At 45.5% G+C, this 26,353-nt stretch overlaps 1 protein-coding gene and 1 pseudogene across 1 annotated transcript; both read left to right on the top strand.

Annotated features, from left to right (window-relative positions):
- The first annotated feature begins 3,205 nt into the window (after positions 1-3,205).
- LOC136528980 (LRR receptor-like serine/threonine-protein kinase RGI5) lies at positions 3,206-7,648 on the top strand. The gene is made up of 2 exons (XM_066521991.1): positions 3,206-6,382; positions 6,955-7,648. The coding sequence occupies exons 1-2, from the start codon at positions 3,547-3,549 to the stop codon at positions 7,341-7,343; spliced, it is 3,225 nt and encodes a 1,074-aa protein (XP_066378088.1). The 5' UTR covers positions 3,206-3,546; the 3' UTR covers positions 7,344-7,648.
- Positions 7,649-8,541: 893 nt separating this feature from the next.
- LOC136526249 (polyadenylate-binding protein 3-like) overlaps positions 8,542-26,353 on the top strand; it is a 30,421-nt pseudogene continuing 12,609 nt past the window's right edge.

The following is a 26,353-nucleotide window of genomic DNA, read 5'->3' as shown; positions in this document are numbered from 1 at the left end:
CATGTTTCGATGTGATTGAACGTTGGTCACCAATAATTACTGGTGACCTGTGTGCCGCTGTGCTAGTGATGGAAAGTGTGTGCAACCGCTGGTTAAACCCATTTTATGTTCTGCACAGTAAAAAAAAACGTCCTCCAACAGAGTAAGTAAAGGGAGTCTTTATTTTGAGTAGAAGAAGAGAGGAAACTCAGATATGCGTTCTCTTTTGGTCGTCTCTCTCCTCGACTCAATCGCAGCCCGCATTGGGTCGGAGCTCTCGCCCACTTTCGCCGGCAGGGCCACGTCCGCATCGGGGTTGGGGCTGCGGCCGCCGCTAGATCCCGCGTCGGAGTAGGGGAGGTCGCATCCATGGCCAGCCATGGAGAATCGGGGCAAGGAGAGAGGAGCTCACGTCGTCGAAGCAAGGCCACGCGCCCGCGGCGGAGCTGCCGCCGAATCCCGCGCCGAGACCGCTACCGGAGCCCGCGCCGAGGCAGGGGAGGTCGCATCCACGGCCGGCCATGGAGAATCGGAGCGAGGAGAGAGGAGCTCACACCGCGCGAAGCCCGCGTCGGGGCAGGGGAGGTCGCATCCACGACCGGCCATGGAGAAGCAAGCGGCAGGGGAAGGGAACGCCGGTTGGAGATCCGTCGGCAGGGGAGGTCACATGCAGGGAGGCGCGGGCGGCGCTCGGCAGGGTTTGCTGAGTGGGTTTCTTTTTGCACCCTCCGTTGGAGAGAGAAGTTTTAGGTGCCAGACCCTTTCTTCTGTGCGCAATCCAAACCGTCCAATGCATCTCGCATTTAGGTTCCTTTGACAGTTGGAGACAGTCTAAAAAGAGCAGAACGGGCCCATTTTCTAAAGAGGCTGACGGGTGGGCCCGTCGTTGGAGAACGGACGATGGCGGATATTGTGATCCCGGACACGATCCCACTTCCCACACCATCCACAAGCCTCCTGTTTTGCCTTGTCATTAGTGCGGTTTTCACGTGTTTTGTCCCTGTGATCTTCACCCTTTCCACCTCTCCCTCCGTAACAGCTGGTAAATCCGTAATAGCTGTATTTTCCTTGCTGCTGTAGCCAGATATACTGAAAGATGCATCGGAAAAAGAAAAAAGATATATTGAAAGATGAGAAAAGTGTATTACGAAGTGAGAATATTTTAGTATAAAATTTGAATGAGATAAAATCAAATGTTTTGGGACAAGGGAGTACACCTATTCACTTCTCTTATAATCCGTACTTTTCAGCTTGTTTTTTTTTCAACCGAAATAGTGTTTCGCCTTGTTTTTTCAGCGAAGCGAACGGACCTAGAGCTAGGGATTACTCCCTCTGAACGGGGCTTGTTTTTTTTAGAAAAGTTGTATTTTCGGCTTCTCTTATAATTCTAGGGGAAGTGGACATAAATTATTTCTTCATTTACATTAAAAGCTTAGAGCTAAGGATTACTCCCTCTGAACGGGCTTGTTTTTTTTTCAGAAAAGCTGTATTTTCGGCTTCTCTTATAATTCTAGGGGAAGTGGACATAAATTATTTCTTCATTTACATTAAAAGCTTAGAGCTAAGGATTACTCCCTCTGTCCCATAATAAGTCCCAATGGCGAATCTAAGAACATAAGTCAGGAGGGGCTTATCTATGACTACTTCCTCCGTTCCATAATAAATCCTAGTGGCGGATCTAGGAACATAAGGCAGGAGAGGCTTATTTCATAATCTTTCATCTCTAGTCTCTCCTTCCAAACTTGAATATGTGCATATTTGTATAAGACTTAGGAGGGGCTCCATGGTCCAAGCAGCAGTAGCGGCGGCTCGAGCCCACCCCGCCTCGATGTTGGATCCGCTCATGATAAGTCCATAATAAGTGCAATTCTAAAGTTCAAAATTTATCATAAAATAAGTGCACCTCTAGGTACGAGACAACCTAACTCTAGTTGTCTTTTTTATTTTCTCTCTTGCTAAAGTGCAATGATTACATCTTTACAGGAGATATATATGTAATTTCTCACCAGTATAGTATTGATCTCTTCACCTAAGGTCAAAGGCTTAGAAGTGCACTTATTTTGAGACAGGGGAGTAGTTTGGACGTTTGGTAGAGCTCGTCTTTCTGGTTTTTGAGCTTCATTTCTGATGGAGTGATTATGGTGGAGAAGCGGGGTGGGGAGCTGCGAGAATCGATTCTAATGGTGATTGAACGAGGACCGAAGGAGGTTGGTGGAGAGTAGGTTTTTTTTAGCTCATAGCTCTCCATTATAGTCCAGTTACATTTTAAACATTTAGTAGAGATCAAATAATCCGCTCCGAAAAAGTTGGGAGCGAAGATCTGCCTAACTATCATTGAAAAACTTGTTCCTCACTGCTCTTTATTTAAATATTCACCAAAACTGCTCTAGAATCATTCGTCATCTGCTTTCCTCTCTGTGCCGCGACCAGAATAAGTTAAGGAACCAGGGCCTTGTTTATTCTAAGTTTTTTCACTCTCTCTTCGTCACATTAAATCTTTGGACACATGCATAGAGTATTAAATATAGATAAAAAAATAACTAATTACACAGTTTGATTGTAAATTATGAGACGAATCTTTTAAGCCTAGTTAGACCATGATTGAATAATAATTACTAAATACAAACGAAAGTGCTACAGTGTCGAATACTAATTCCTAACACTCATCTAAATAAGGCCTAGAGTTAAGAATCAAATAGCAGAGCTCTACTAAATATATATAAACATACTCCGTATTGGATAGTAGCAGTAACTTGCAATTTCCATGTCTTTTCGTGTTGAAACGGATGCAACAGATAGTGCAGCACTCCAGCCTTTTTACTTCTGTTTTCGGGTACGAAAAGTGGCTTTCTAGGCCACAAGAAAATGCGAAAATCACTCAACTCACGAGAAACTGCAAACGCCTACTAGGCTCAAAAAAAAACTGCAAACGCCTACTAGTTAGGGTGTAAATGATGCACAGATGAATCCAAGCAACAAGTGACCAAAACTGCAATTAAACAAGTACTAAAGCTCACTCAGCAACAGTGACACTTCCAGCCAGCCCAGCCGGACCTACGTTGAGAGGACCTGTCATAGCCACCCATTAAATACTGCTCCATCTCCCAAGAACCGCAGATAAGACCAAAACGCCCGGGGTTTAACGCACCCCAAATCAAAGGTTTAAGCAACCAATTTGTACTAGTACTCCTACTCCTCCTCCATAATCCATCTCCTTGCTGGCCAGGCGGCGTAACTGAAGTGAGGAAGAGGGAGGAGACGGAGCTGGAGAGAAACGCCAGTCACGGCCTCCATATGCTTGTTGGGTGCGGCGCAAGCAACTACGGCAGCTGCTGAAAGCGAGCGACCGAGCGAACCTCACCACTGCACCCCCACATGCCTCGGCGACCATCGCGTCCTGCTCTTCCTTGCTCTTCCCAGTAGCAAGCGACCGAGCGCGCCGCGCGCGCATGCCGTGACCTCGCCGTGCCGGGCGGCCGCGCTCTCGGTTGAAGGAAAAAAAAAGTCGTCGCCGCACCTTTTCCGGTTCCCGCGGCGGGTTCTTGATCGAGGCGGTTGTCGATAATAATGGCGCACCACCGGCGGGCCCGGCTCTTCTCTGTGGTCGCCGCCGCCGCTCTTCTGGTGCTGTCGGTCGGGCCGGCCGCGGCGCTGTCGCCGGACGGCAAGGCGCTGCTGTCGCTGCTGCCCGGCGGAGCGCCGTCTCCCGTGCTGCCGTCGTGGGACCCCAAGGCCGCGACGCCGTGCTCGTGGCAGGGGGTCACGTGCTCGCCGCAGAGCCGGGTGGTGTCGCTCTCGCTGCCCAACACCTTCCTCAACCTGTCCTCGCTGCCGCCGCCGCTAGCCACGCTCTCCTCGCTGCAGCTGCTCAACCTCTCCACCTGCAACATCTCCGGGACCATCCCGCCCTCGTACGCGTCGCTCTCCGCGCTGCGCGTCCTGGACATGTCCTCGAACGCGCTCACCGGCGACATCCCCGACGAGCTCGGCGCGCTCTCGGGGCTCCAGTTCCTGCTCCTCAACTCCAACCACCTCACCGGCGGCATCCCGCGCTCGCTCGCCAACCTCTCCGCGCTCCAGGTGCTCTGCGTCCAGGACAACCTCCTCAACGGCACCATCCCGGCATCGCTCGGCGCGCTCACCGCGCTCCAGCAGTTCCGCGTCGGCGGCAACCCGGCGCTGTCGGGCCCCATCCCGGCCTCACTCGGCGCGCTCTCCAACCTCACCGTCTTCGGCGCCGCGGCTACCGCGCTGTCCGGTCCCATCCCCGAGGAGTTCGGCAGCCTCGTCAATCTCCAGACGCTGGCATTGTACGACACCAGCGTGTCCGGGTCCATACCCGCCGCGCTCGGCGGCTGCGTCGAGCTGCGCAACCTCTACCTTCACATGAACAAGCTCACCGGCCCGATACCGCCGGAGCTCGGGCGGCTGCAGAAGCTCACCAGTCTGCTCCTCTGGGGCAACGCCCTCTCCGGGAAGATCCCACCGGAGCTATCCAACTGCCCCGCGTTGGTGGTGCTCGACCTGTCGGGCAACCGGCTTACCGGCGAGGTGCCCGGGGCGCTCGGGCGGCTCGGCGCGCTCGAGCAGCTGCACCTGTCGGACAACCAGCTCACGGGGCGCATACCGCCGGAACTCAGCAACCTGAGCAGCCTCACCGCGCTGCAGCTCGACAAGAACGGCTTCTCGGGCGCGATCCCGCCGCAGCTGGGAGAGCTGAAGGCGCTGCAGGTGCTGTTCCTCTGGGGCAACGCGCTGTCTGGCGCGATCCCGCCGTCGCTGGGCAACTGCACCGAGCTCTACGCGCTGGACCTGTCAAAGAACCGCTTCTCCGGCGGCATCCCCGACGAGGTGTTCGCGCTGCAGAAACTCAGCAAGCTGCTACTCCTGGGCAATGAGCTCTCCGGCCACCTACCCCCGAGCGTCGCCAACTGCGTATCATTGGTGCGCCTCCGGCTCGGTGAGAACCAGCTCGTCGGCGAGATACCCAGAGAGATCGGCAAGCTGCAGAACCTGGTGTTCCTGGACCTGTACTCAAACAGGTTCACCGGCTCGCTGCCTGCCGAGCTCGCAAACATCACGGTGCTGGAGCTGCTGGACGTGCACAACAACAGCTTCACCGGTGGCATCCCGCCGCAGTTCGGGGAGCTCATGAACCTGGAGCAGCTCGACCTGAGCATGAACAAGCTCACCGGCGAGATACCGGCGAGCTTTGGCAACTTCAGCTACCTTAACAAGCTGATCCTCAGCGGCAACAATCTGTCCGGGCCATTGCCCAAGTCGATTCGGAACCTGCAGAAGCTGACAATGCTGGACCTGAGCAATAACAGCTTCTCTGGCCCGATACCGCCGGAGATCGGCGCGCTGTCTAGCCTGGGCATCAGCCTGGACCTCAGCTCGAACAGGTTCGTCGGCGAGCTGCCGGACGAGATGTCTGGTTTGACGCAGCTGCAGTCACTCAACCTCGCGAGCAATGGCCTCTACGGCAGCATCTCGGTTCTGGGTGAGCTCACCAGCTTGACATCCCTCAACATCTCGTACAACAACTTCTCTGGCGCCATCCCAGTGACGCCGTTCTTCAAGACATTGTCGTCCAACTCCTATATTGGCAATGCCAACCTCTGTGAGTCCTACGATGGCCACTCCTGTGCGGCGGACATGGTTCGCAGGTCCGCCCTGAAGACGGTTAAGACCGTGATCCTTGTCTGTGGTGTTCTGGGGTCAGTCGCGCTGCTGCTTGTTGTGGTTTGGATTCTGATCAACAGGAGCAGGAAGCTGGCTAGCCAGAAGGCAATGAGCTTGTCAGGTGCTGGCGGTGATGATTTCTCCAACCCCTGGACGTTTACACCATTCCAGAAGCTCAACTTCAGCATTGACAACATCTTGGCATGCCTAAGGGATGAGAACGTGATCGGCAAAGGTTGCTCGGGGGTGGTATACAGAGCCGAGATGCCGAATGGGGACATCATCGCAGTGAAGAAGCTATGGAAGGCCGGCAAGGATGAGCTGATTGACGCCTTTGCTGCTGAGATTCAGATTTTGGGGCACATCAGGCACCGGAACATCGTGAAGCTACTTGGGTACTGCTCTAACAGGTCTGTCAAGCTCCTGCTTTACAACTACATTCCCAATGGCAACCTGCTGGAGCTCCTGAAGGAGAACAGGAGTCTGGACTGGGACACGAGGTACAAGGTTGCCGTTGGAACAGCGCAGGGGCTGGCTTACCTCCACCATGATTGCGTTCCGGCGATACTCCACAGGGATGTCAAGTGCAACAACATACTGCTCGATTCCAAGTATGAGGCCTACTTGGCTGATTTTGGGCTGGCCAAGCTGATGAACTCCCCCAGTTATCATCACGCCATGTCACGCATTGCCGGTTCTTATGGATACATTGCTCCAGGTAATAAGCTAATCTTTTTGGTGTAGTATTAATCAACATTTTTCTGTTCTTATTTCTTCAGCAATTAGACTGTAGTAGTGTAGAAGAGCAGCAACCCCAATTAATGTCACAACTCAGTAGTTCTTTGGTAATGCTGCTGCTAAGCGAGAATCTTTGACCTGTGGTTGCTTCTAGCAACCTTAACCTTGTTCTTCATCAGTTGCTTGTAGCTTAAGCTGGTAACAGTGATCACTCTGTCTCAACACTGGACCTTGTTCGCTTGTCTTATAAGCCGTACTATTTCAGCGAACGAACAATGTTTTTCTCTAACAACAAATCAACGAACAGAACTTTCAGCCATGGCTTTTCGGCCACTAAATGAAGTTTGTCCTAGTCCACATCCAACTAGTACATACCACTAGTTCCCCACATCACAAGTATCCTTTTTGTCGATTGGAATATGTTGGCTTGATATTGTTTCTATAGTTTCTTAACGCACTATATAATAATGTTACATTGCTTGATCATAGATATGACTGGATGATCATTTTCAAAAGAATCAATCATTAACATATATCTGTGATACATTTCAGAGTACGCGTACACGAGCAACATCACGGAGAAGAGCGACGTGTACAGCTACGGCGTGGTGCTGCTGGAGATCCTGAGCGGGCAGAGCGCGATCGAGCCGGTGGTCGGTGAGACCAGCCTGCACATCGTGGAGTGGGCGAAGAAGAAGATGGGCAGCTACGAGCCGGTGGTGAACATCCTGGACCCGAAGCTGCGGGGGATGCCGGACCAGCTGGTGCAGGAGATGCTGCAGACGCTGGGCGTGGCCATCTTCTGCGTGAACGCGGCGCCGGCGGAGCGGCCAACGATGAAGGAGGTGGTGGCACTGCTCAAGGAGGTGAAGAGCCCGCCCGAGGAGTGGGCCAAGACCTCGCAGCAGCCGCTCATCAAGCCCGGCAGCCAGCAAGGGTGACCGTACCGACGGCATTGGACCGGTTTCTCTTTTGGATGATTTCGCATCGTTGGTGGAGCAAGAGGCTCGAAAATTCGTTGTAGGGACGCAGATTGCAGCAGGTAGAAGAAAAGAAGGGAAGCGGAGTAGGTTTTTGATAATTCAGGGGCTAGCTTAGCTTTGGTTAGGCGATTCTTGTACAGTTCAGGATGGTCTCGCAGCCCGTTTTAGGGGAACTTGATGGATGGAAAATTTTCTTTGCTTTGCATCTTCTGGTAGATGCAAAATGCTGCTCACTACGACCTGTCAACCTACAGGTGTCTATGTCTTACCCACAAATTGAATTTAAATTTCAATTTTAGCTCGGTCAAAATCTATCTGTATTCGTGCGAACAGGATTGATGAGCAACTAGCTGCGCCGTCCTCAATACAAATAGCCAGCAGACGACTATTATCCGTTCTTGGTTTCGTAGGAACAGTGAGTGACAGGCAAAGCCCGTTGCCCCCATCCGTCGGCCGGTACCAGGCCCAGGCGGCCTCGGCACGAGCTGCTCTGCCACTGGCGCCAACACTGGACGGCGAGGTGCAGGCTCTGCTTCGAAAAGAGGTAGAGGGACCTGCTGCTGCCGCGGCGGCTGCACGGCGGTGGGCGGGGGCGGAGGAGACACGGCGGCGAAGCCATTGAAACAATCCGAGGAGGCGTTCGCGCGTAATCGCTGCCGCCGTCAACTGCCAGCCCGTGGAACGCCAACGGCGTGAATAACTCGTGTTGGAGCTCCGCCGATGTGGAGAACCTATCGTCACGTGGAGCGCTACCGCGTCCGGCCCACACGCGTGTGGAAACAAAAACTCCGGACAAAGCGCGTAGCCCAATTTCGCAAGCTGGGTGGGCATAGGCCGGTTACGGGCTAGAATCGGGTAGGGTTGGGGCGTCGGGCTAAAAGCGCGTAATTATTTGTTTGTATTATGCAGCCTGTTCGGTTGGATTGGCTTATAAATCATGATTGAAAGTATTGTTGGTTGGTTTGGTGTCAGAGAAAAATACTGTTGGATGGCTAGCTTATCAGCAAGATACAGGCTGCCGAACAGGCCGATGATTCGTATCAATTTTTTTTAAGAAAGGAAGTACCCCGGAGCAAATCCCCTTTATTCGGATTTGGAAAGGCATAGCTGCAGCCAAGCAAAATTATAGCGTAGATCATGTTTGCTCTTGCACAACATGTTTGGTTCAAAACTTCAAAAGGTTGTTGATCCAGGCAGGCTTTGCATCAAGCTTCCCAGAGGTTTGATATTGGATGCCTAGGACCAAAATAGACATGTTTCTCAGGCGTCCGATTTTAAACGTCTAGAGCCAGAATTTGTTGCCTAGTAGACATTTGCCTGCTAGGTCTCAATCTAAACACGTCCAATAATTTAGACAGGTTATAAGTTATTGGTGAAATTTTGTATGCAAATCACAGTAACAGAGCAACTTCAAAAGACTCTCTAAATCCTTCTTAATTGCTAGAAATATAAATTTTGATGATAAAATACCCTCCAACACACTCTTCAATTGGTCATCCAAATATAGCCATCTTCTATTCCAGATTTTTTGTTGCCAAAGATAGAAAACGAGAATGGCTCTGTAGAGTGTAAAAAAGGTATAGAAAAACTATTGAAGTGTGGGAAGATATAGAAAACAGTTTTTATGTAAATAACTCTCTAAATGATGATTTAGAGAGTGAGCTTTATAAAAAACTTAATAGTTTGGGGATTTTATGGCACATCACCAATTCACGTAGGACTGCAACACTATCCATGAAGGGCAAACTACAGGAGCAGGAGCATCAAAACAAAGACCATTGATGTATGAGACTTTTTCCTGTGTGTCATTATAAAAGATCGTAATTCTCTATGTGTTCCTGAAAAAATTTAGCGGTCTTCAGCGTCACTACTCCAACTTTTTCGTGTCCTCCATGCCACTTCCGTCAGTTTGGACTCTAACGCCGTCAAACCGCAGGTGTGAAAAGACGAAAATGCCCTTAAGTTCAAATATGTTATTAATTTTTTTGAGCATCTTAACGACTTCAAATAAAAAAACTCAAAACTAGAAAGTTGTAGATCTCGTCGAGATCTATAATTTTCATATAAAAATTATTTTCATTTAATTCCGTAAAAAAAATATGATTTGATATGATTAATATATCTTAGAAAAATCATATTATTTTTTATAATGGCACACAGGGAAAAGTCTCTTGATGTATTGCAAAACTTTGAACTTTGACAACTTTTTCATTTAAATTCGTTTAGGGTCCAAAATACTCATTTTAAAATCAGATGGACATAAAATGGGAAGGACGAGTATCCCAAATGGCCACAAGTGTCTTATGGATGGAGTGTTTACTGTTTAGGGTATGAACACGCGAAGACTGAGGTCATGGGTTCGAGCGCCGACAGCCGCATGTGCTGGCCGGTATGGTCTCCCGGTAAAGTGTGAAAAATCATGTGACTTGTAACTCGTGACTTGCACGCGCGTGTGGCTGTCCAGTGTGGTCTCCAGGTAAAGCACGAAAAAACGCTTATATGTCTCGCAGTATTAAAAAAGTGTGCTATTTTTCAGCCCAAAATTGATTTTTTGAAAAACCTCATCAACCAGCAGTGTTGAGCCCCACTGCCACTTTCCTACTAATGGTTCAAGAAACCTACAGTGATTGGGTTTTTGAACCGACAGTGAAGAGTTGTTTTGGGCTAGTGTATATAAACGATCTCACTGGTGTTAGAATTTAGGAGGACTTAATAATTAACACCAGCTCAAAGATTAAAACACCTAGACCACAAGGGATCACGTTCAATAGCCGACGTTACTCCATTAGTACATTGCTCCCTCGGTCAAAAAAAATGTAATTACGGTATACGTGCCGGTCAAACTAGTTCAAGTTTGACCAAGTTTATAGTAAATAGTATTAGTGTTTATGCCTTTAAATAAATTTATTATGAAAATATATTCTATAACGAATCTAATGGTACTTATTTTGTATCATGAATGTTACTATTTTTTTTATATAAATTTAGTCAAAGTTTATACTGTTTGACTTTAAAAAAATGAGAATTGCATTCTTTTGTGGACCAAGAAAACATAGCTTTGATTATCAATTATATGATGTATTATTCAATTTTGATGTAAAAGCATAGAATGATATTTATCAATATATCTATAAATTAAGTTTATTATAACTTGGATTATGATTACTTGCAGCTACTCGTGCACTGGAAGCTTTGAATTTTACCCCATTGAGTGGAAAGTACATCCGGGTTATGTTCTCTAACCGGGATCCAAGCCTGCCTAAAAGTGGACGCGCTAACTTGTTTGTAAAAAACCTTGAGCCTAACATTCAGCATGTTCGCTTGGTCGTAAATGATCGTGAATTTTCAGACAGAACAGTATTTCTCTCTCACACCAAATTAGCCAACAGTAATAATCTACGATCATATACGATCATATCAGCACCAGCCGAACAGGCTGATTGATAGCAAGAACCTGTATGAGATCTTCTCCTCCTTTGGCACCATATTATCATGCAAGGTGGCCATTGATTCAGCTGGTCAGTCAAAAGGGTATGGTTTTGTACAATATGAGACTGAGGAATCTGCTCAAGATGCAATTAACCGACTTAATGGTATGCTAGCAAATGACAGAGAAATGTTTGTGGGCCTACACATGCGCCGTCGGGACAGAGAAGTCAAGTGCACAAATGTATATATAAAGAACTTGCCCACTGAATTCAATGATGATGATCTTCGCCAGGAGTTCGCACCATTTGTGTAACACCCTAAAATTTACATAACTTTGAAATAGGAGAAAATAATTAATTATGTATTTTTGTAGGCATTTGAATTTAGGAAAATAATAATTTTATTAAATTAAAATCAAATGTAGGTTCACAATCATGTGTGTGCGTCCATGCTGCTGCATATCTTTTTGTATTGTTTGATTTGAAATCAGATTTCAAGGTTAATTGAATTTGCATTCAAAATTAATTTTGAAATTATTTTGAAAAAATGGAAAAAGGGAAAACGAATTCCCCTCTCTCCCCTTCCTTTCGGCCTGGTTGGCCTGCTTCTGCCCGTGGCTTGTTTCCAGCGCCGACCGCCTCATTTCCCTTCGCGCGGCCTAGCCGAGCGCCTGCCCAGGTCACGCTGCGTCCTGCGCCTCCCTTCCCGCAGCGGCCCAGCAAGGCAGCTGGCCCAGCTTAGCACGCCGCGCCGCGTCTCCGTCCCGCTGACACGCCGGACCCGCCCGTCAGGCGCTCCTCCTTCCTCGCGCCGTAACCAAGCCGGAGACCACCGTGCCGACGCCCGTGTTTGGCTCCACCACGAGCCTGTGCCGTGCCTCCAAAGACGCCGCACCCCTTTAAATATCGCCCGTGCCTGCGCCGCCCTCCTTATCCCGCCTTGCAACAAGCTTTCCGCCTCGCCAAAGAGCTCGCAGCCGCCTCATGCTTGGAAAGCCGCCGCTGTTTCATCGAGTGCCGCGCAGCCGTCGTCGCCTCCTGTCTGTTCTTTTCGGCTCCAGTGAGATCCCCATCTCCTCCGCTTTGTCCCCATGTCACCGGTGAGTCAAACCGTGCGCTGTAGGCCGAACACCGAGAACTCCGGTGAGCCGGCAATGGCGCCACCGCGACCGTCTTTTCTGGCCGGCCGGCGTCCTCCTTCCCCGCTTGATCTGTTTTGGCCCGTTAGATCAGATCCAACAGCCGGTATCCAATGAACCAATTCGGCTGGTTGTTTTGCAAAAAGGTCCCTCGGGTTTTTAATTATAGAACCTGCCGTCCCTAGTGTCTTTCTAGATTCCGTTTTCTTTTTCTGAAAGCGTACTTTGGTTCGGTTAGATTGAAAATACGTTTTAGCTATTTACAGTTGTGTCACTCAACTTGTTTTAGCCATAAAATCTCCGTTTTAACTCCGATTTGATCCGTTCAAGTTGCGTGAGGTTTATAATTAAGTAATCTACATGTTCATACTACTGTTATGTTGGTTTTCAACTTTTAAAATTTGAGGTTAGATTTAATCTATTATTTTAATAAAGAAAAACTTGTTTAATTCATAACTTCTTCGTTTTAGCTCCGATTTTTGTGATCTTCATGTATGTGTGTTCGTAGCGAGACGTGGATTCATTTTTCAAACTTTCCATCTTGATTTTATGCTGTTGGTGTACTATTCTAATCTATAGCTTTTGTTTGTTATGCATGATTGCTCCTGGATGCTTGTATGTTGCTGTGATTATCGAGTATAGACGGTGAGCAATTCGTGGGAGATCAAGGGTACTACTTTGATGAGCAGGATCAGCAAAAGTACTTTCCTAAAGGCAAGTATAGCATGGGATCATCCTTGTTTCCTATTCACTTTAATACATTAAATTCATGTTGCATGTGTCACCTTGATAGGGATTTCCTAGAATTGAACTTATACCTTGTCACCTATGGGATATGCATTGGGTAGCTTTGCTAGTGCTCAATTAAACCATGATCTTATAACTTGACTAATGGTATATGCAATAAACATTAAAATATGACTTTTTAGCAACTTGGAAACAGGGGGCTGAAGTGCTTAGCTACTTTCTAAATGCTTCAGATTCCTCTCCCTAAGGACTTATCTATAAGTGATGATTTGGGACTTACAGTACAGCTGTGAGGGCTACATGGCTCTGGCTTTAGCTCAGTATAAGGAACTTTTCTAGCTTGTTAATGGTTACCTTTATTGGCGTAAGAATGGCTTGTCGAATCGGGTATAATGCGGCCTCTGTCTCCATGTGTATAGGTTGTATGTCAATGTGCCATCGGGAAGGGGGGCTCTACATCTGTTTGTCGAGTGAATCTAATGGCCCTAACTTGTTAGACGAACCTTTGAAAGGCTTCATAGTGACCCCTACCTGCTCACCTTGGAAGTGTTTTGGGAGTAATTAACCCGGGTATATGGGTATCACGACTCACAGTGAAAGGGTACAACCTCTGTAGAGTGTAAAACTGGTATATCAGCCGTGCTCACGGTCACGAGCGACCTTGGAACATTTATGGAATAGATGAACACTAAGAATTAGCTGTTTATGCTATTCATTATTCATGTTTACATTGATCATGTATTTTGCATTGAGAATTGAAACAACTTGATGCTACTCTTAAGCTAAAATTGTGACAACTAAAAGCTGAATGTTGTTAAACCTGTGTCAAGCCTTTTGAGCCTCATGAACCCCATGTTACACTTGTTGAGTACGACATATACTTACGCTTTTTTATTTTTATTATTTGGATAAAAATCCTGGATGGGTAACAGATGGCCATGGGTATGATGATTTTCCTGAGGACTTCTAGACTTGTGGTCAACCAGTCGACGTCCCTGTGATATGAAGCTTCTGCAAGAGTTCTTTTCTTTATGTTTTTGCTATATCTATGTGAAGACTCTATCTTATTCATGATGTAATAAACACTTATGATGATTGAAGGGGGACCGTGACGCCTAAGAGGGGGGGGGGGTGAATTAGGCAACTTAAAAATCTAACTCCTAAACTATGGCATCTTTTTCTAACCCTAGCAAAACCTATGCAAAAGATAAACTATCTAAATGTGCAACTATAGTTTTGCTAGTGTGTTGCTATCTCTGCCGCAAAAGGAGTAATATAATCAATGTAAATGTGGAAGCTAAATACCAAGGTAGAGATATGCAAACTCCCGTCGGCGACTCCGGTATTTTTACCGAGGTATTAAGAAGCGCACAAGCTTCCCCCTAGTCCTCATTGGAGCCCCTCGCAAGGAATTCCTCGCAAGGGCCAAGCTCCTGGTCGGGTAACTCCATGGATAGCCTCGGGCCTTCTCCACGCGTAAGTGGGTCTCTAATGTGCCTTCCGATAAGCCTCTCCCGGATGCTCCCCGCTGTCTTGCTATCAAGCTTCTGGCCGAAATGTCGCGGTCCTTTTTCCCTCCGGTACACGGTGGCAGCCACACCACAAACGCGGTTGGTGTGATCTCACAAGACTACAAGCCCCTCTGATGTACAACAATGGTGCTCGCAAGCATCGAATGATAAGAGGTATGCAAACCTCACTAAACACTAGGCCTAAACCTAGAGCAAGCGCATAAGCCATGGTCTAATCAACCTAAGCACTTCGTAAAGCACCTACGCTAATCACCTAATAAAACACTAAGCACTATGCAAGTGGAGATCACTAAAATGGTATATCAACACCCTTGATATGTTTCCTCAGCTCCGCGCTTGCCATTTGGCCGGTTGGGGTTGTATTTATAAGCCCTACTGAGAAAGTAGCCGTTGGGGACGAAGTCCCGCTTTTCTGTTACTGACCGGACGCTGGAGTCGTCCTGATCGGACATGTCCGATTGTCTTGACCGTTGGAGCCACGAACAACTGATCGGACGCTGCCAGCGTCCGGTCAGATTCCACTGGACGCATCCGGTCGCAAGTTCGCCGCTCTAGAACCTCTCTGTACTCGATCGGACACTGCTGTCCTACGTCCGGTCGGTTTGCTGCTAGCGTCCGATCACTTGCTGATTGTGTTGTCGGACTGATGAACAGTGCCATTAGTGCGTCCGGTCGATTCACTTGTTTAGCGCCCGGTCGCTGCTGCTGATGTCTGTTGTTGCCGAGCCACTGATCGGAGCGTCAGGTCACTTTCTTTCAACATCCAGTCCAGCGTCCAGTCACCTCTGTGAGCTCGTTTCTTCACGATCTTGCGTGCGGCTTGGTTCCTATCTTCATGCTTGGACTTTGTTTGATATCTTGGGCCTTCTCTTGTGCTCCCAAGGTCTTGCTTGAGGTGTTGATCATCGGATCATCACGTCGCCTTTGTCCAAGTCATGTCTTGCATCCTATTGAACTACAAAACAATCACTTGCAAATCCATTAGTCCAATTTGGTTGTGTTGGTCATCAAATACCAAAATTCAAAGTAAATGGGCCTAGGGTCTATTTTCCTTACAATGATACTATTCATAATTTATTGGCTTATGTGTGTGACTGATCTCTGGGTGCACATAAGATTTTGCATCCCATTTTATCCTTAAAATTGGGTGTGATAGATTGGTATCAAAGTTGTGTTGACTGTAGGATGCAAGCCTAATTAGCAATGGTCATTTTAGCTTCTTTTGCTTCACTTATTTCATGCTTTCTATCTCACCCTTGTTATTTGCTAAAATTTTATGCTTCTTTTGCCTTATTCTATTATAAAAATTATTGCTTCTAATCTAATCTAATCTAACTAAATCAAATTCTATAGATGCCTCATGCTAGTAAGACTGCCCACATCAGCACCGGAGGTTACTACCCGCCTCGTGGTTTGTCCATGGAGCCTGAGGAGGAGGAACCCTAGGAACAAGAATTTGATTCACCAACACCTGTACCTACGCCTGAGCCAGTCTAGGAGGAACCCAAAGAAGTCAAGGTTGTCCAACTGTCCGACGATGATGATGAGGAAGACATCATTGAAGAAGATGAGCTGATCCCGCCCTTAGGATGGACGACAAAGGTTTGGTATAAGCTGGGATGTGAATCCTCTATTTCACACCACCGACTCATGAGCATTCTTCAAACCTACTACAGTGACTAGGATGCAGCTGTGGAGTACGTCTGCAATGAACATACACACCCTCTAGAAGACACCTATTGGAAGACCAGGGTGTGCATCTCCATCAAGGATGAATAGAAAGGCGCATATCAGCTGGATTCAAACTATGCGCATCATGCTCACTGTGCCACCATGGAGGACAGTATAGAAGATGTAGTCGCTGAAGCTTGCATAGGCCTCTGTGGTCATCGATTCGAGGATACGAAGAATGACAAATACCGATTCCTCCCCCACCAACACCCGGAATTGGGATGGGCAATGATGGACCCGCAGGGCACGGATCCAACAACCCAAGTGATGGTACACTTTGGCTATGAGTCCATAGCAAAGATTCGTCGACTAGAGGATCAGTTGAAGGCACAACAGATAACCATTAAGAGACATCAATATGTGATAGATGAACAAAGAGTGTGCCTTAACTCGCCAAAGATGGATGAGGAGCTTCCCCATAAGCCTCACCCATAGATGTTGGAGTCCCTTTTATGTAATAAAACGATAGTAGAACGAGTCAAGTTGGGTCTAGTCGATTCTATTAGTGCGGTGTGAACATTGGTGTGCCTAGTTGATTTGTTATTGTGTTTATGTGTGAGCTAGATTTTTGTAATGAGTGCTGGAACTTTATGGTCATGTCCGCAAGTTTCATAGTTAAGAATATTAAAGTTTGGGTCAACAAATAAATAGTTGGGTTTGGTATATCTTGTTCTCTCGGAATCTGATTTTTGAAGCAGTTTGCATTTATCTCAAAGCCAATTAAAATCTACACAACCAAAATTTATGAAATTTTTATGGGAATAACTGGACTTAAGTATCTTTCCAGTGCTTCTAGAATCACCCTCATATCTAATCTGGTTTATGAGATATCGCTGTTTCAAGATAAAGTTTCTATGCAATCTAAAATCTGGAAAAAGTTTTAGTTGTATCCTGTTTTTGAGTAACCTAACGACAGAATCTGGGAATGTGGTCTGAATAAAAGTTGTAGATAATCTCTTAAGATTTCCAATCATATAAAGTATGCCTCTTTTGGATATCTGAAACTCGAGATATGACTATTTTACCGAGCTACTAATGTTGAAACTCATCCAGAAAATTTTTAGAATGTATTCTAACTTGGAAATCTCTAAATCTTGAATATGTGTTGGATGGTAGATGTCTAGAAGAGGAAGAGGCCGAGGTCATGGAGGTGTTCTCCCACATCCACCACCACCACCCCCACCGACAATTGAGCAACTTCTAGCAGTGCAAACACAGCTCATACAAGCGTTGGTGCCGAATCAGCAGAACCAACCAGTTGGTGGAGCACCGCATGATAAGCATGGTGAATTCTTGAAGGGCCGTCCCCCTGTGTTCTCTCATGCCACTGATCCACTAGAAGCAGATGATTGGCTTCGTGCAGTGGAAAAATAGCTCAACATAGCGTAATGCGATGGTCAACAGAAGGTGTTGTATGCTTTAGGATAGCTCTAGGGAGAAGCTCAAGATTGGTGGGAGTCATTTGAGAATGGACGTCCCGCTAATGCACCTCCTGTCATCTGGTAGGAATTTAGGAAGAATTTCAGATCCTATCAAATACCTGAAGGACCGATAGAGTTCAAGCTAGAGGAATTCAGAGCTCTAAAGCAGGGATCTATGTCCATGGCGGAGTATCGTGATAAGTTTGCTCAGTTGTCACGTTATGCTCCAAATGAGGTGGCTGATGATGCTGATAAGCAACACTGCTTTCTTAAGGGTTTGTATGATGGTCTGCAGCTCCAGCTTATGTCCAATACATACCCCAATTTTCAGACGCTGGTGAATCATGCCATTGTTATTGACAATAAGCGCAAAGAGATGGAGGCCAAGAAGAGGAGGCTTCAGGGGTAGGCAACTGGAAGTAATACTTGTCCGTGCACCAATCCTCAGCAAGGCTTCTAGTAGAGGTTCCAGGGACCACCCAATCAGTGGGGTCAGTACCCCAAGCGCAACCAGAACCAGCAGTAGAATGGCAATCAACGCCCTCAGCAGTAGAGTGGTCAGCAGACACCACGACATTGAGCACCCAACAACACTCCCATGATGACTAGTGCCCCTAGCACTCCTAGCAAGTGCTTCCGTTGTGGTAAAGAAGGTCACCTATCTTATAATTGCCCTGAGAAGCCCAACCAGCAAACCTCCATAGGCATAATAGTTATCAGAAGCCAGCACCCAACATAGTAAAGGTGAACCATGTGTCTACCGAGACAACGCTTGCAGAACCAGAAGTCATGCTCGATACGTTTGATGTCAACTCAACCCCTGTCACTGTTCTTTTTGATTCTGGAGCTTCGCATTCATTCATATCACAAGCATTTGTTAGAAACCATAGCATACCATTATGTGCCATGCAAGATCCTCTATTAGTAAACTCATCGGGAGGTAGTATGCAAGCTTCATATCGTTGTCTTTCGACTAGTCTATTCTTAAGGGGGGTAGAGTTTAAAGTGAGCCCCATTGTGCTGAGAACGTCTGGCATTGATGTGATTTTGGGTATGGACTGGATGAAGCAACAACAAGCAGTCATTCAGCATCAGGAGAAGGTAGTTGTTGTGACCGCACCAAATGGGGATAGAATCAATATTGAAGTTGTGGTACAAGCATAGCCGACAGCTACAGCGAACCAGCTTGATGATAACGTCAACAAGGAGGACCCAGTGGTGGATGAATTTCTAGATATGTTCCCCGATGATTTGCCAGGTATGCCACCTGACCATGACATTGAGTTTAGTATTGAATTATTACCTGGAACTACACCTATAGCTAAGCGTCCATATAGAATGGGGGTTAATGAATTAGAGGAACTTAAGAAACAAATAAAGGAGTTACAGGAGAAAAGTTTTATTCATCCTAGTTCGTCACCTTGGGGAGCACCGGTTATATTTATTGACAAAAAGGATGATACTCAGAGGATGTGTGTTGATTATCGGTCACTTAATGAGGTTACTATCAAGAACAAGTATCTGTTACCTAGAATTGATGACTTGTTTGATCAGTTGAGAGGTGCTTGTATTTTCTCTAAGATTGATCTTCGTTCTGGTTATCATCAGCTAAAGATTCGTGCAACTGACATACCCAAGACAACTTTTACTACGAGGTATGGTTTGTATGAGTACACCGTTATGTATTTTGGTTTGACCAATGCACCTGCCTATTTTATGTACTTGATGAATAAGGTGTTCATGGAGTTTTTGGATAAGTTTGTGGTCGTATTCATCGATGATATATTGGTATTCTCTAAAACAGAAGAAGAGCATGCTAAACACCTAAGGTTGGTCTTGCAGAAGCTTAGAGAACACAAGTTGTATGCTAAGCAAAGCAAGTGTGAATTTTGGTTGAAGGAAGTTTCTTTCCTAGGCCATGTTGTCTCTAATGGTGGAATCATAGTAGATCCAAGCAAGGTGAAAGATGTATTGAATTGGAAACCACCAACCGATGTGGGAGAGATTCAAAGTTTCTTAGGATTGACTGGATACTATAGAATGTTCATAGAAGGTTTCTCTAAACTTGTCAAGCCTATGATAGCTTTGTTGGAGAAAAATGCCAAGTTTGTGTGGTCCGAGAAGTGCCAGGCTAACTTTGAAGAGTTGAAGAAGAGGTTGACTACCGCTCTAGTGTTGGTTTTACCAGATTTGAACAAGAGCTTTTTGATCTATTGTGATGCATCTCGTCAAGGTCTCGGATGTGTTCTTATGCAAGAAGGGAGAGCAATAGCCTATGCTTCCCGATAGTTGAGAAAGCATGAGTTAAATTATCCTACTCATGACTTGGAGTTAGTAGCAGTGGTTCATGCTTTGAAGATATAGAGGCACTATCTTATCGGGCATAAGAGTAACATCTATACAGGTCACAAGACTCTAAAGTACATTTTCACTCAGATAGATCTGAATATGAGACAACATCGATGGTTAGAGTTGATCAAAGATTATGATCTAGAGGTACACTATCATCCTAGAAAGGCAAATATTGTTGTCGATGCTCTTAGCAGGAAGAGTTATGCCAATGAGGTGCAAGTGACATCAATGTCAAGTGAGTTGTGTACTGAATTCGAGCGACTAAATTTGGGCTTTGTTACTAATTTAGTGGAGTTGGTGTTGGAGCCTAAACTGGAGCTAGAAATATGTAAGGGACAGTTACAGGATGCAAAGTTGAAAGAGATAGCGAAAAACATAGTGATTGATAAGGTACCAGGTTTCCGTATGGATGACAATGGAACTCTGTGGTTTGGGAAAAGACTATGTGTGCCTGAGGATAAGGCTATACGAGAGGCAATTCTTTGTGAAGCACATGAGTCTGCTTACTCTATTCATCCTAGAAGTACCAAGATGTATTTAGATTTGAAAGAGAAATATTGGTGGTACGGACTAAAAAGAGATGTTGCAGAATATATTGCTTTATGTGATACATGTCAGAGAGTCAAAGCTCAACATCAAAGACCTATAGGATTGCTACAACCAATGAAGATACCTGAGTGGAAGTGGGAAAAAGTTGGTATGGATTTCATTGTTGGGTTACCACATACTCAGAGGGGCTATGATGGAATATGGGTGATAGTGGATCGGTGTACTAAAGTTGCTCACTTCTTACCGGTCAAGACTACCTATACTGGACCCCAATTGACTACATTATATATGGAGAGGATAGTGTGTCTACATGGAGTTCCCAAGAAAATTGTGTCTGATCGAGGTACTCAATTTACATCTCATTTTTGGCAGCAAGTACATAGTTCGTTGGGAACAAAGTTGAATTTTAGTGCATCATATCATCCATAGATAGATGGGCAAACTGAAAGGATTAATCAGATTTTGGAGGATATGTTGAGAGCTTGTGCATTGCAGTATGGTACAAGTTAGGACAAGAGTTTGCCTTATGCAGAGTTTTCATATAACAACAGTTATTGGAAGAGTCTCAATATGGCACCTTTCGAAGCTTTGTATGGACAAAAGTGTAGGACCCCGTTGTTTTGGAATCAAATGGGAGAAACTCAAGTGTTCGGACTAGATGTTCTAAGAGACACAAAAGAGCAAGTACGGATGATCAAAGATAACTTGAGAGTGGCTTAGTCTCGACAAAAGAGCTATGCCAACACTAGGAGAAGAGAATTGGTTTTTGAAGTAGGGGATTATGTTTACTTGAAGGTGTCACCTATGAGAAGTGTGAGGAGGTTTAACATGAAAGGGAAGTTAGCACCAAGGTATATTGGACCTTTCAAGATTTTAGAGAGACGTGGAGAAGTAGCTTATCAGTTGGAATTGCCTGCGAGTTTGTTAGGTGTACATGATGTGTTCCATATATCTCAATTGAAGAAGTGTTTGCGTGTACCAGAGGAGCAGATACTGTTAGAAGAGCTTACTGTTAAGGAAGATATCACTTATGAGGAGTTTCTGGTAAAGATTTTGGAGATGGTAGAAAGAGTTACAAGGAGCCAAGTTATAAAGATGTGTAAGGTTCAGTGGAATCGGTATACAGAAGATGAGGCTACTTGGGAAAGAGAAGAGGATCTAAGGAAAACATACCCACAGTTATTTCAGTAAGCATCATCTGAATCTCGAGGACAAGATTCATTATAAGGGGGTAGAATTGTAACACCTTAAAATTTGCATAACTTTGAAATAGGAGAAAATGATTAATTATGCATTTTTGTGGGCATTTCAATTTAGGAAAGTAATAATTTTATTAAATTAAAATCAAATGTAGGTTCATAATCATGTGTGTGCGTCCATGCTGCTGCATATTTTTTGTATTACTTGATTTGAAATCAGATTCCTAGTTGAATTGAATTTGCATTCAAAATTGATTTTGAAATTGTTTTGGAAGAAATGGAAAACGAATTCCCCTCTCCCCTTCCTGTCAGCCTGGTTGGCCTGCTTCTGCCCGTGGCCTGCTTCCAGTGCCGGCCGCCTCATTTCCCTTCGCGCGGCCCAGCCGAGCGCCCGGCCTAGGTCGCGCTGCGCCCCGTGCCTCCCTTCCCGCAGTGGCCCTACAAGGTAGCTAGCCTAGCTCCGCACGCCGCACCGCGTCTCCGTCCTACTGACGCACTAGGCTCGCCTATTAGGCGCTCCTCCTTCCTTGTGCCATAACCAAGCCGGAGATCACCGCGCTGACACCCGTGTCTGGCTCCGCCACGAGCCTATGTCGTGCCTCCCAAGACGTCGCGCCCCTTTAAATATAGCCCGTGCCTGCGCCGCCCTCCTTATTTTAACACCTCCGGTGTTTTGACCTAGCACTAAAATTTGACATGTCATCATATGCATTGCAAAGCATTCATAAAGTAGAAAATTTTGAATGCATTCACTAAATAAGCTTTATTTCTTAATGTTGTTATTTTATGTGAAGTGGTTCAAAACCCTAAATAAAGATCATGACCACAAGGGTCAAATTTCATGTGATCATGTGAGACCATGTGTCAATTGACTCAAATAATGCTAATGGGCCATGTTACTGGTCAAAAATCAAAGTTAAAGCAAAAGGCAAACAAATCAAATTTGAATTCAAATTCAAATCATAAAAGTCCTTTTTGCCCCTTTTGTCTAATTCAAAATCCATGTGGAATTTGGGGTTGAGGCAAAAAGCAAAGTTGAAGATTATTTTATAAGGATCAACTTTGGTATTCAAAGTTTTTCAAGTTTACATATAAAATTTGTAGTAATTTTGAAATGATTCAAATGCTCAAATGCACCCCAAATTCAAATTTCAAAATAGATGCAGAATTTGAAAATGTTCCTTGAAGCAAAGTTGTAGAGTTTGAAAAGTTGAGCAACTTTCATTTTTGGAGATTTTCAACTTCTTTAGAAAATTTGTGAGTAATTTGCAAAATTGACGCAGTGGCAATTCTGTAAATACTTAAAAATTGAAAATCAGCCGAACGCCACCTCTCTCCTTGCCGCCGGCGCCACGCTGTGGTCACCGCCGATCAAATTGCGCCGCTTCCTCGCGCGTTGACACGCAGCCCATGCCATGGCGAGTTCGTTCGTGCGCTGTCGACACCGGGCAATCCCTTCCCACCTATATATAGCAGCAGCCGCCGCCGTCATCCCCGTTTTTCCCCTCTGCTCTGCTCCACCGCCAGTCAGCTCCGCCGCTCGCCGTAGCCACCGTTGAGCAATGTCCATCATGCCCAGCTATGCCAACGTGATCGCCTCGGTCTTGTGCTCCTCTTCGGCTTGCTCGCGTTGCTTGGGTTGGCCGGAATCGCCCAGCGGAACGTCTTCTTCCCCGAGACCGGCCGGAGCTCCGCCACCATCGACTCGACGTGGCCAGGCTACTCCAGACCATCTCCATCTTCACCAAGCACACCGGCATGATCGTGGTGAGCTACTGAACGTGATGCTCACTTCGCTTTTGACTCCACTGCACCGTTGCCAGAGTTATACCGTGCGCCGTCGTGCCCGAGCCGCCATGGCCGGCGTGGAGCTTCCTCCGGTGCGCCTTCTGCCATTCTGAGGACTGGGATGGATTTGTAGGATGGTGTAGATCGTTTAGGTGCGGTCTGCCTCGCCGGAGCATCGCCGTCGGCGCATTTTGGGCCGGTCAGTGATGGCAGCGCCGCCATGTCCTGTTATGTGACACTGACGAGTGGGGTCGGGTTGTCAGTGAGAGAGAAAGAGAAGAACAGTAAGGTTTTGTTATTTTCTGATTTTGAATAGTGCTGAATCTTTGGAAATTTATAGGAAAATAATCATAGCTCCAAAAATTCTAAAAATTTGTGTGTAGCTTCTGTACATGTTCTAGCATGGTTCAAAAATTTGAAACTTGAAATTTGAATAAATTTTTAATGTTCAAATATTCAGTCCATTAATTGATAAATACAATTTCCATGATTTTTGTAGGCCACTGTATAATTTCAAAAATTATGAAATTTATTTTGGTATACTAATTTAACATAAGGAAGCTTACATAAAATTTTGAGGTCATTTGGAACAAGTTCATTTTTGGGCTTATTTCCAAATTAATTCAAAAAGAAATAAAAGCAAACCCTGAGTGTTTGATTAGTGTTGAATCTTGTTTTGGTCATGTTTTTGTGACTAGTAGGGTTTCAAGATTCATTTGGTCAAGTCACATGTGAGGTTCGTGACGGTAGGATTGCAAGTTGGTTTTGTTGGCTTGCAACTGTACCATGGAGAAAAATCGTATTCGGGGTGTTTTTACATTTCATGTACCGTGAAAGCATCATGTTTACATTATCATCATGTTAAAGCATATGTTATCATTTTGTGTAGAACCTGAGAGTGAAATGATTCTAGTTGAGCAAGTTCTGGAAGAATCCCCGGTTGTCATGAGATTCGATAATTGTGATACTGATCCGAAACCTGAGATCGTCAACGAAGGCAAGCCCCGGTTTATGCATTAAACCATTACCTTGTTTACTTTGAAAAGTTTATCACCTATGTTGTTTATTGCATTAAGTTGATTAATTCAAATGTTACCTACTTAATGCATTGCCTACCTTGTTAATTGTTTACCATCCTTGAAGATGTTTTCATTTATAAAGGCATAGAATGCTTAGTATGCTTTATGATAGGCTTTCAAAGTAAAAGTTTTGATACAATCAAAGATGGCATACTGGCCAAAGAAAGAAAGAAAGTTGTATGAACTAGAGACTAGTCGGGTGACTTATCTTGAATGTTGGGTAATATTGCCGACTATATCGCTTAAAGGCCACTCATTGTGGATCTTCTGAACGAGACACTTTGTAGTACTGGTCACATACTCCGGTAAGCCTACTTCGGCTAATCCGATACTAAGACGAATGCCCATGCACTGGGAGTGGAGAGATGGTGGGAGTAGCGTGTACCCTCATGGCTGGAATGTGGCCGGATTTGAGGTGTGCTGTGCTCTTGGGTGGCGTGGAGATGGCTTAGTATAGGAGGATCCGGTAGCGAGGTTGATATATGCAAGATTAAGTTCTACATATGTCGTGTGATAAGGAATCCCCAGCTGGGACTTAAATCAATTCGAATTGCCGGTGCTCCGTGGATATGAAGACTTGATTCATTACAGAAGCAATGCAGGACTGGTGAATTACTAAAACATGAGAAAAAGGAATGGAATGAGAAGGATTGGAATATGAGAAATGAACACTTAGTTTGAGATAATGAACTAAGAAGACTTAGGGGATAAAAACTTGAAAATAGGATCAAGAATAGTAAGCTTTTGGCAAAGAACTTTTGAATCTTGCTACATCCTTACCTTGTCCCAACACCTGCATCCCTAAAGTCCTTCACCCCCTTTACGTCGGGTTAGTCTTGTTGAGTACTTTTGTACTCAGGGTTTGTTAACCCTTGTTGCAGGTGAGTCACATGCGCAGGCTTGTTTTAGTCCCTGCTGCATGTCTATGTTTGAAGTCAATGACGATGAGGAGTGATGAATGGCCTTTGGACAAGGCACTAGTTTGTATGATAAATAAAGTTAATGTAATATTATCCTGCTACTATGGTTGTATGACACTTATGGTATTGTAAGTTTGGAAACAACTGGTTTGTAAACTATGTTATCTTAAGACTTCCGCTATCTTTACTCTGATGTATATATTTGAATAAACTATTGTAATCTGCAATGTCTGTGATTGGGATCCTATTTGAAAAGAGACTCGTGGATGACTCGGGTTTCCTGAGGACACCCGATAGACCTGTTGAGTTGTTGGGAACTCGTGAACGCTATCCGAGGTCTGGTAAGACAATGATAGGTGCACGTGGGCCCAATTTCTTAGGAGGTTCTACCACAGCTGGTATCAGAGCAGTTCCCATCTAAGATCATTGTAGGTTACTTTGGAAAACCTTCAAATTGATTTGGATCAAAGAAAGTAAACTTGATATTTTAAAGTTCAAATTTCTTTCTTCTTACCTTTGATCTAGCCTCAATCCTGTCTTATTTGAAAGTTTGTGGCAGATAATATGATTAGGTTTATCCTATGTATTAAAAATCTAGTACTTATGATTATATAAATCTTTTGTACCTAGATTCGTAAGATCGATTCATGCATCATGCTTGAACACCTTGCATAATAATTCCCCTTAAAAAGTGGTTGGGTAAGTAATGTCAATCCCATTCTTGCTAACCTCCGTTATCCTCAAGCTATTCTTATAGTCCTACCTTGAATCCTACAGGCTATGGCAAAGACCAAGGTAACCGCACGCAAGTCCACCGGACCTCATGGAGTCCCTCGTCACCAGTTGGCACCATGAAACCATGAGCTTGGTGAAGGAAGTTCCAAGAAATTAGGAGATGAAGGATCTTCAAGCAATCCCGCCAACATCGAGAACCTTAACAAGGAGCTCAACACTCTTCGTCGAGCTCATGCCAAAGATCAAGAGAAGCTGGCAGAAATGCAAAGGGGTATCACCATGACCATGGAGCTGCGGAATGAAGCCTGGACACGAGAGGATGCGGCCAATGAACGTGTCCATGAGTTG

This window comes from Miscanthus floridulus, chromosome 19, assembly GCF_019320115.1.
Source record: "Miscanthus floridulus cultivar M001 chromosome 19, ASM1932011v1, whole genome shotgun sequence".
In the NCBI taxonomy this organism is placed as follows: domain Eukaryota; kingdom Viridiplantae; phylum Streptophyta; class Magnoliopsida; order Poales; family Poaceae; genus Miscanthus; species Miscanthus floridulus.
This window is presented reverse-complemented; position numbering and strand designations above follow the sequence as displayed.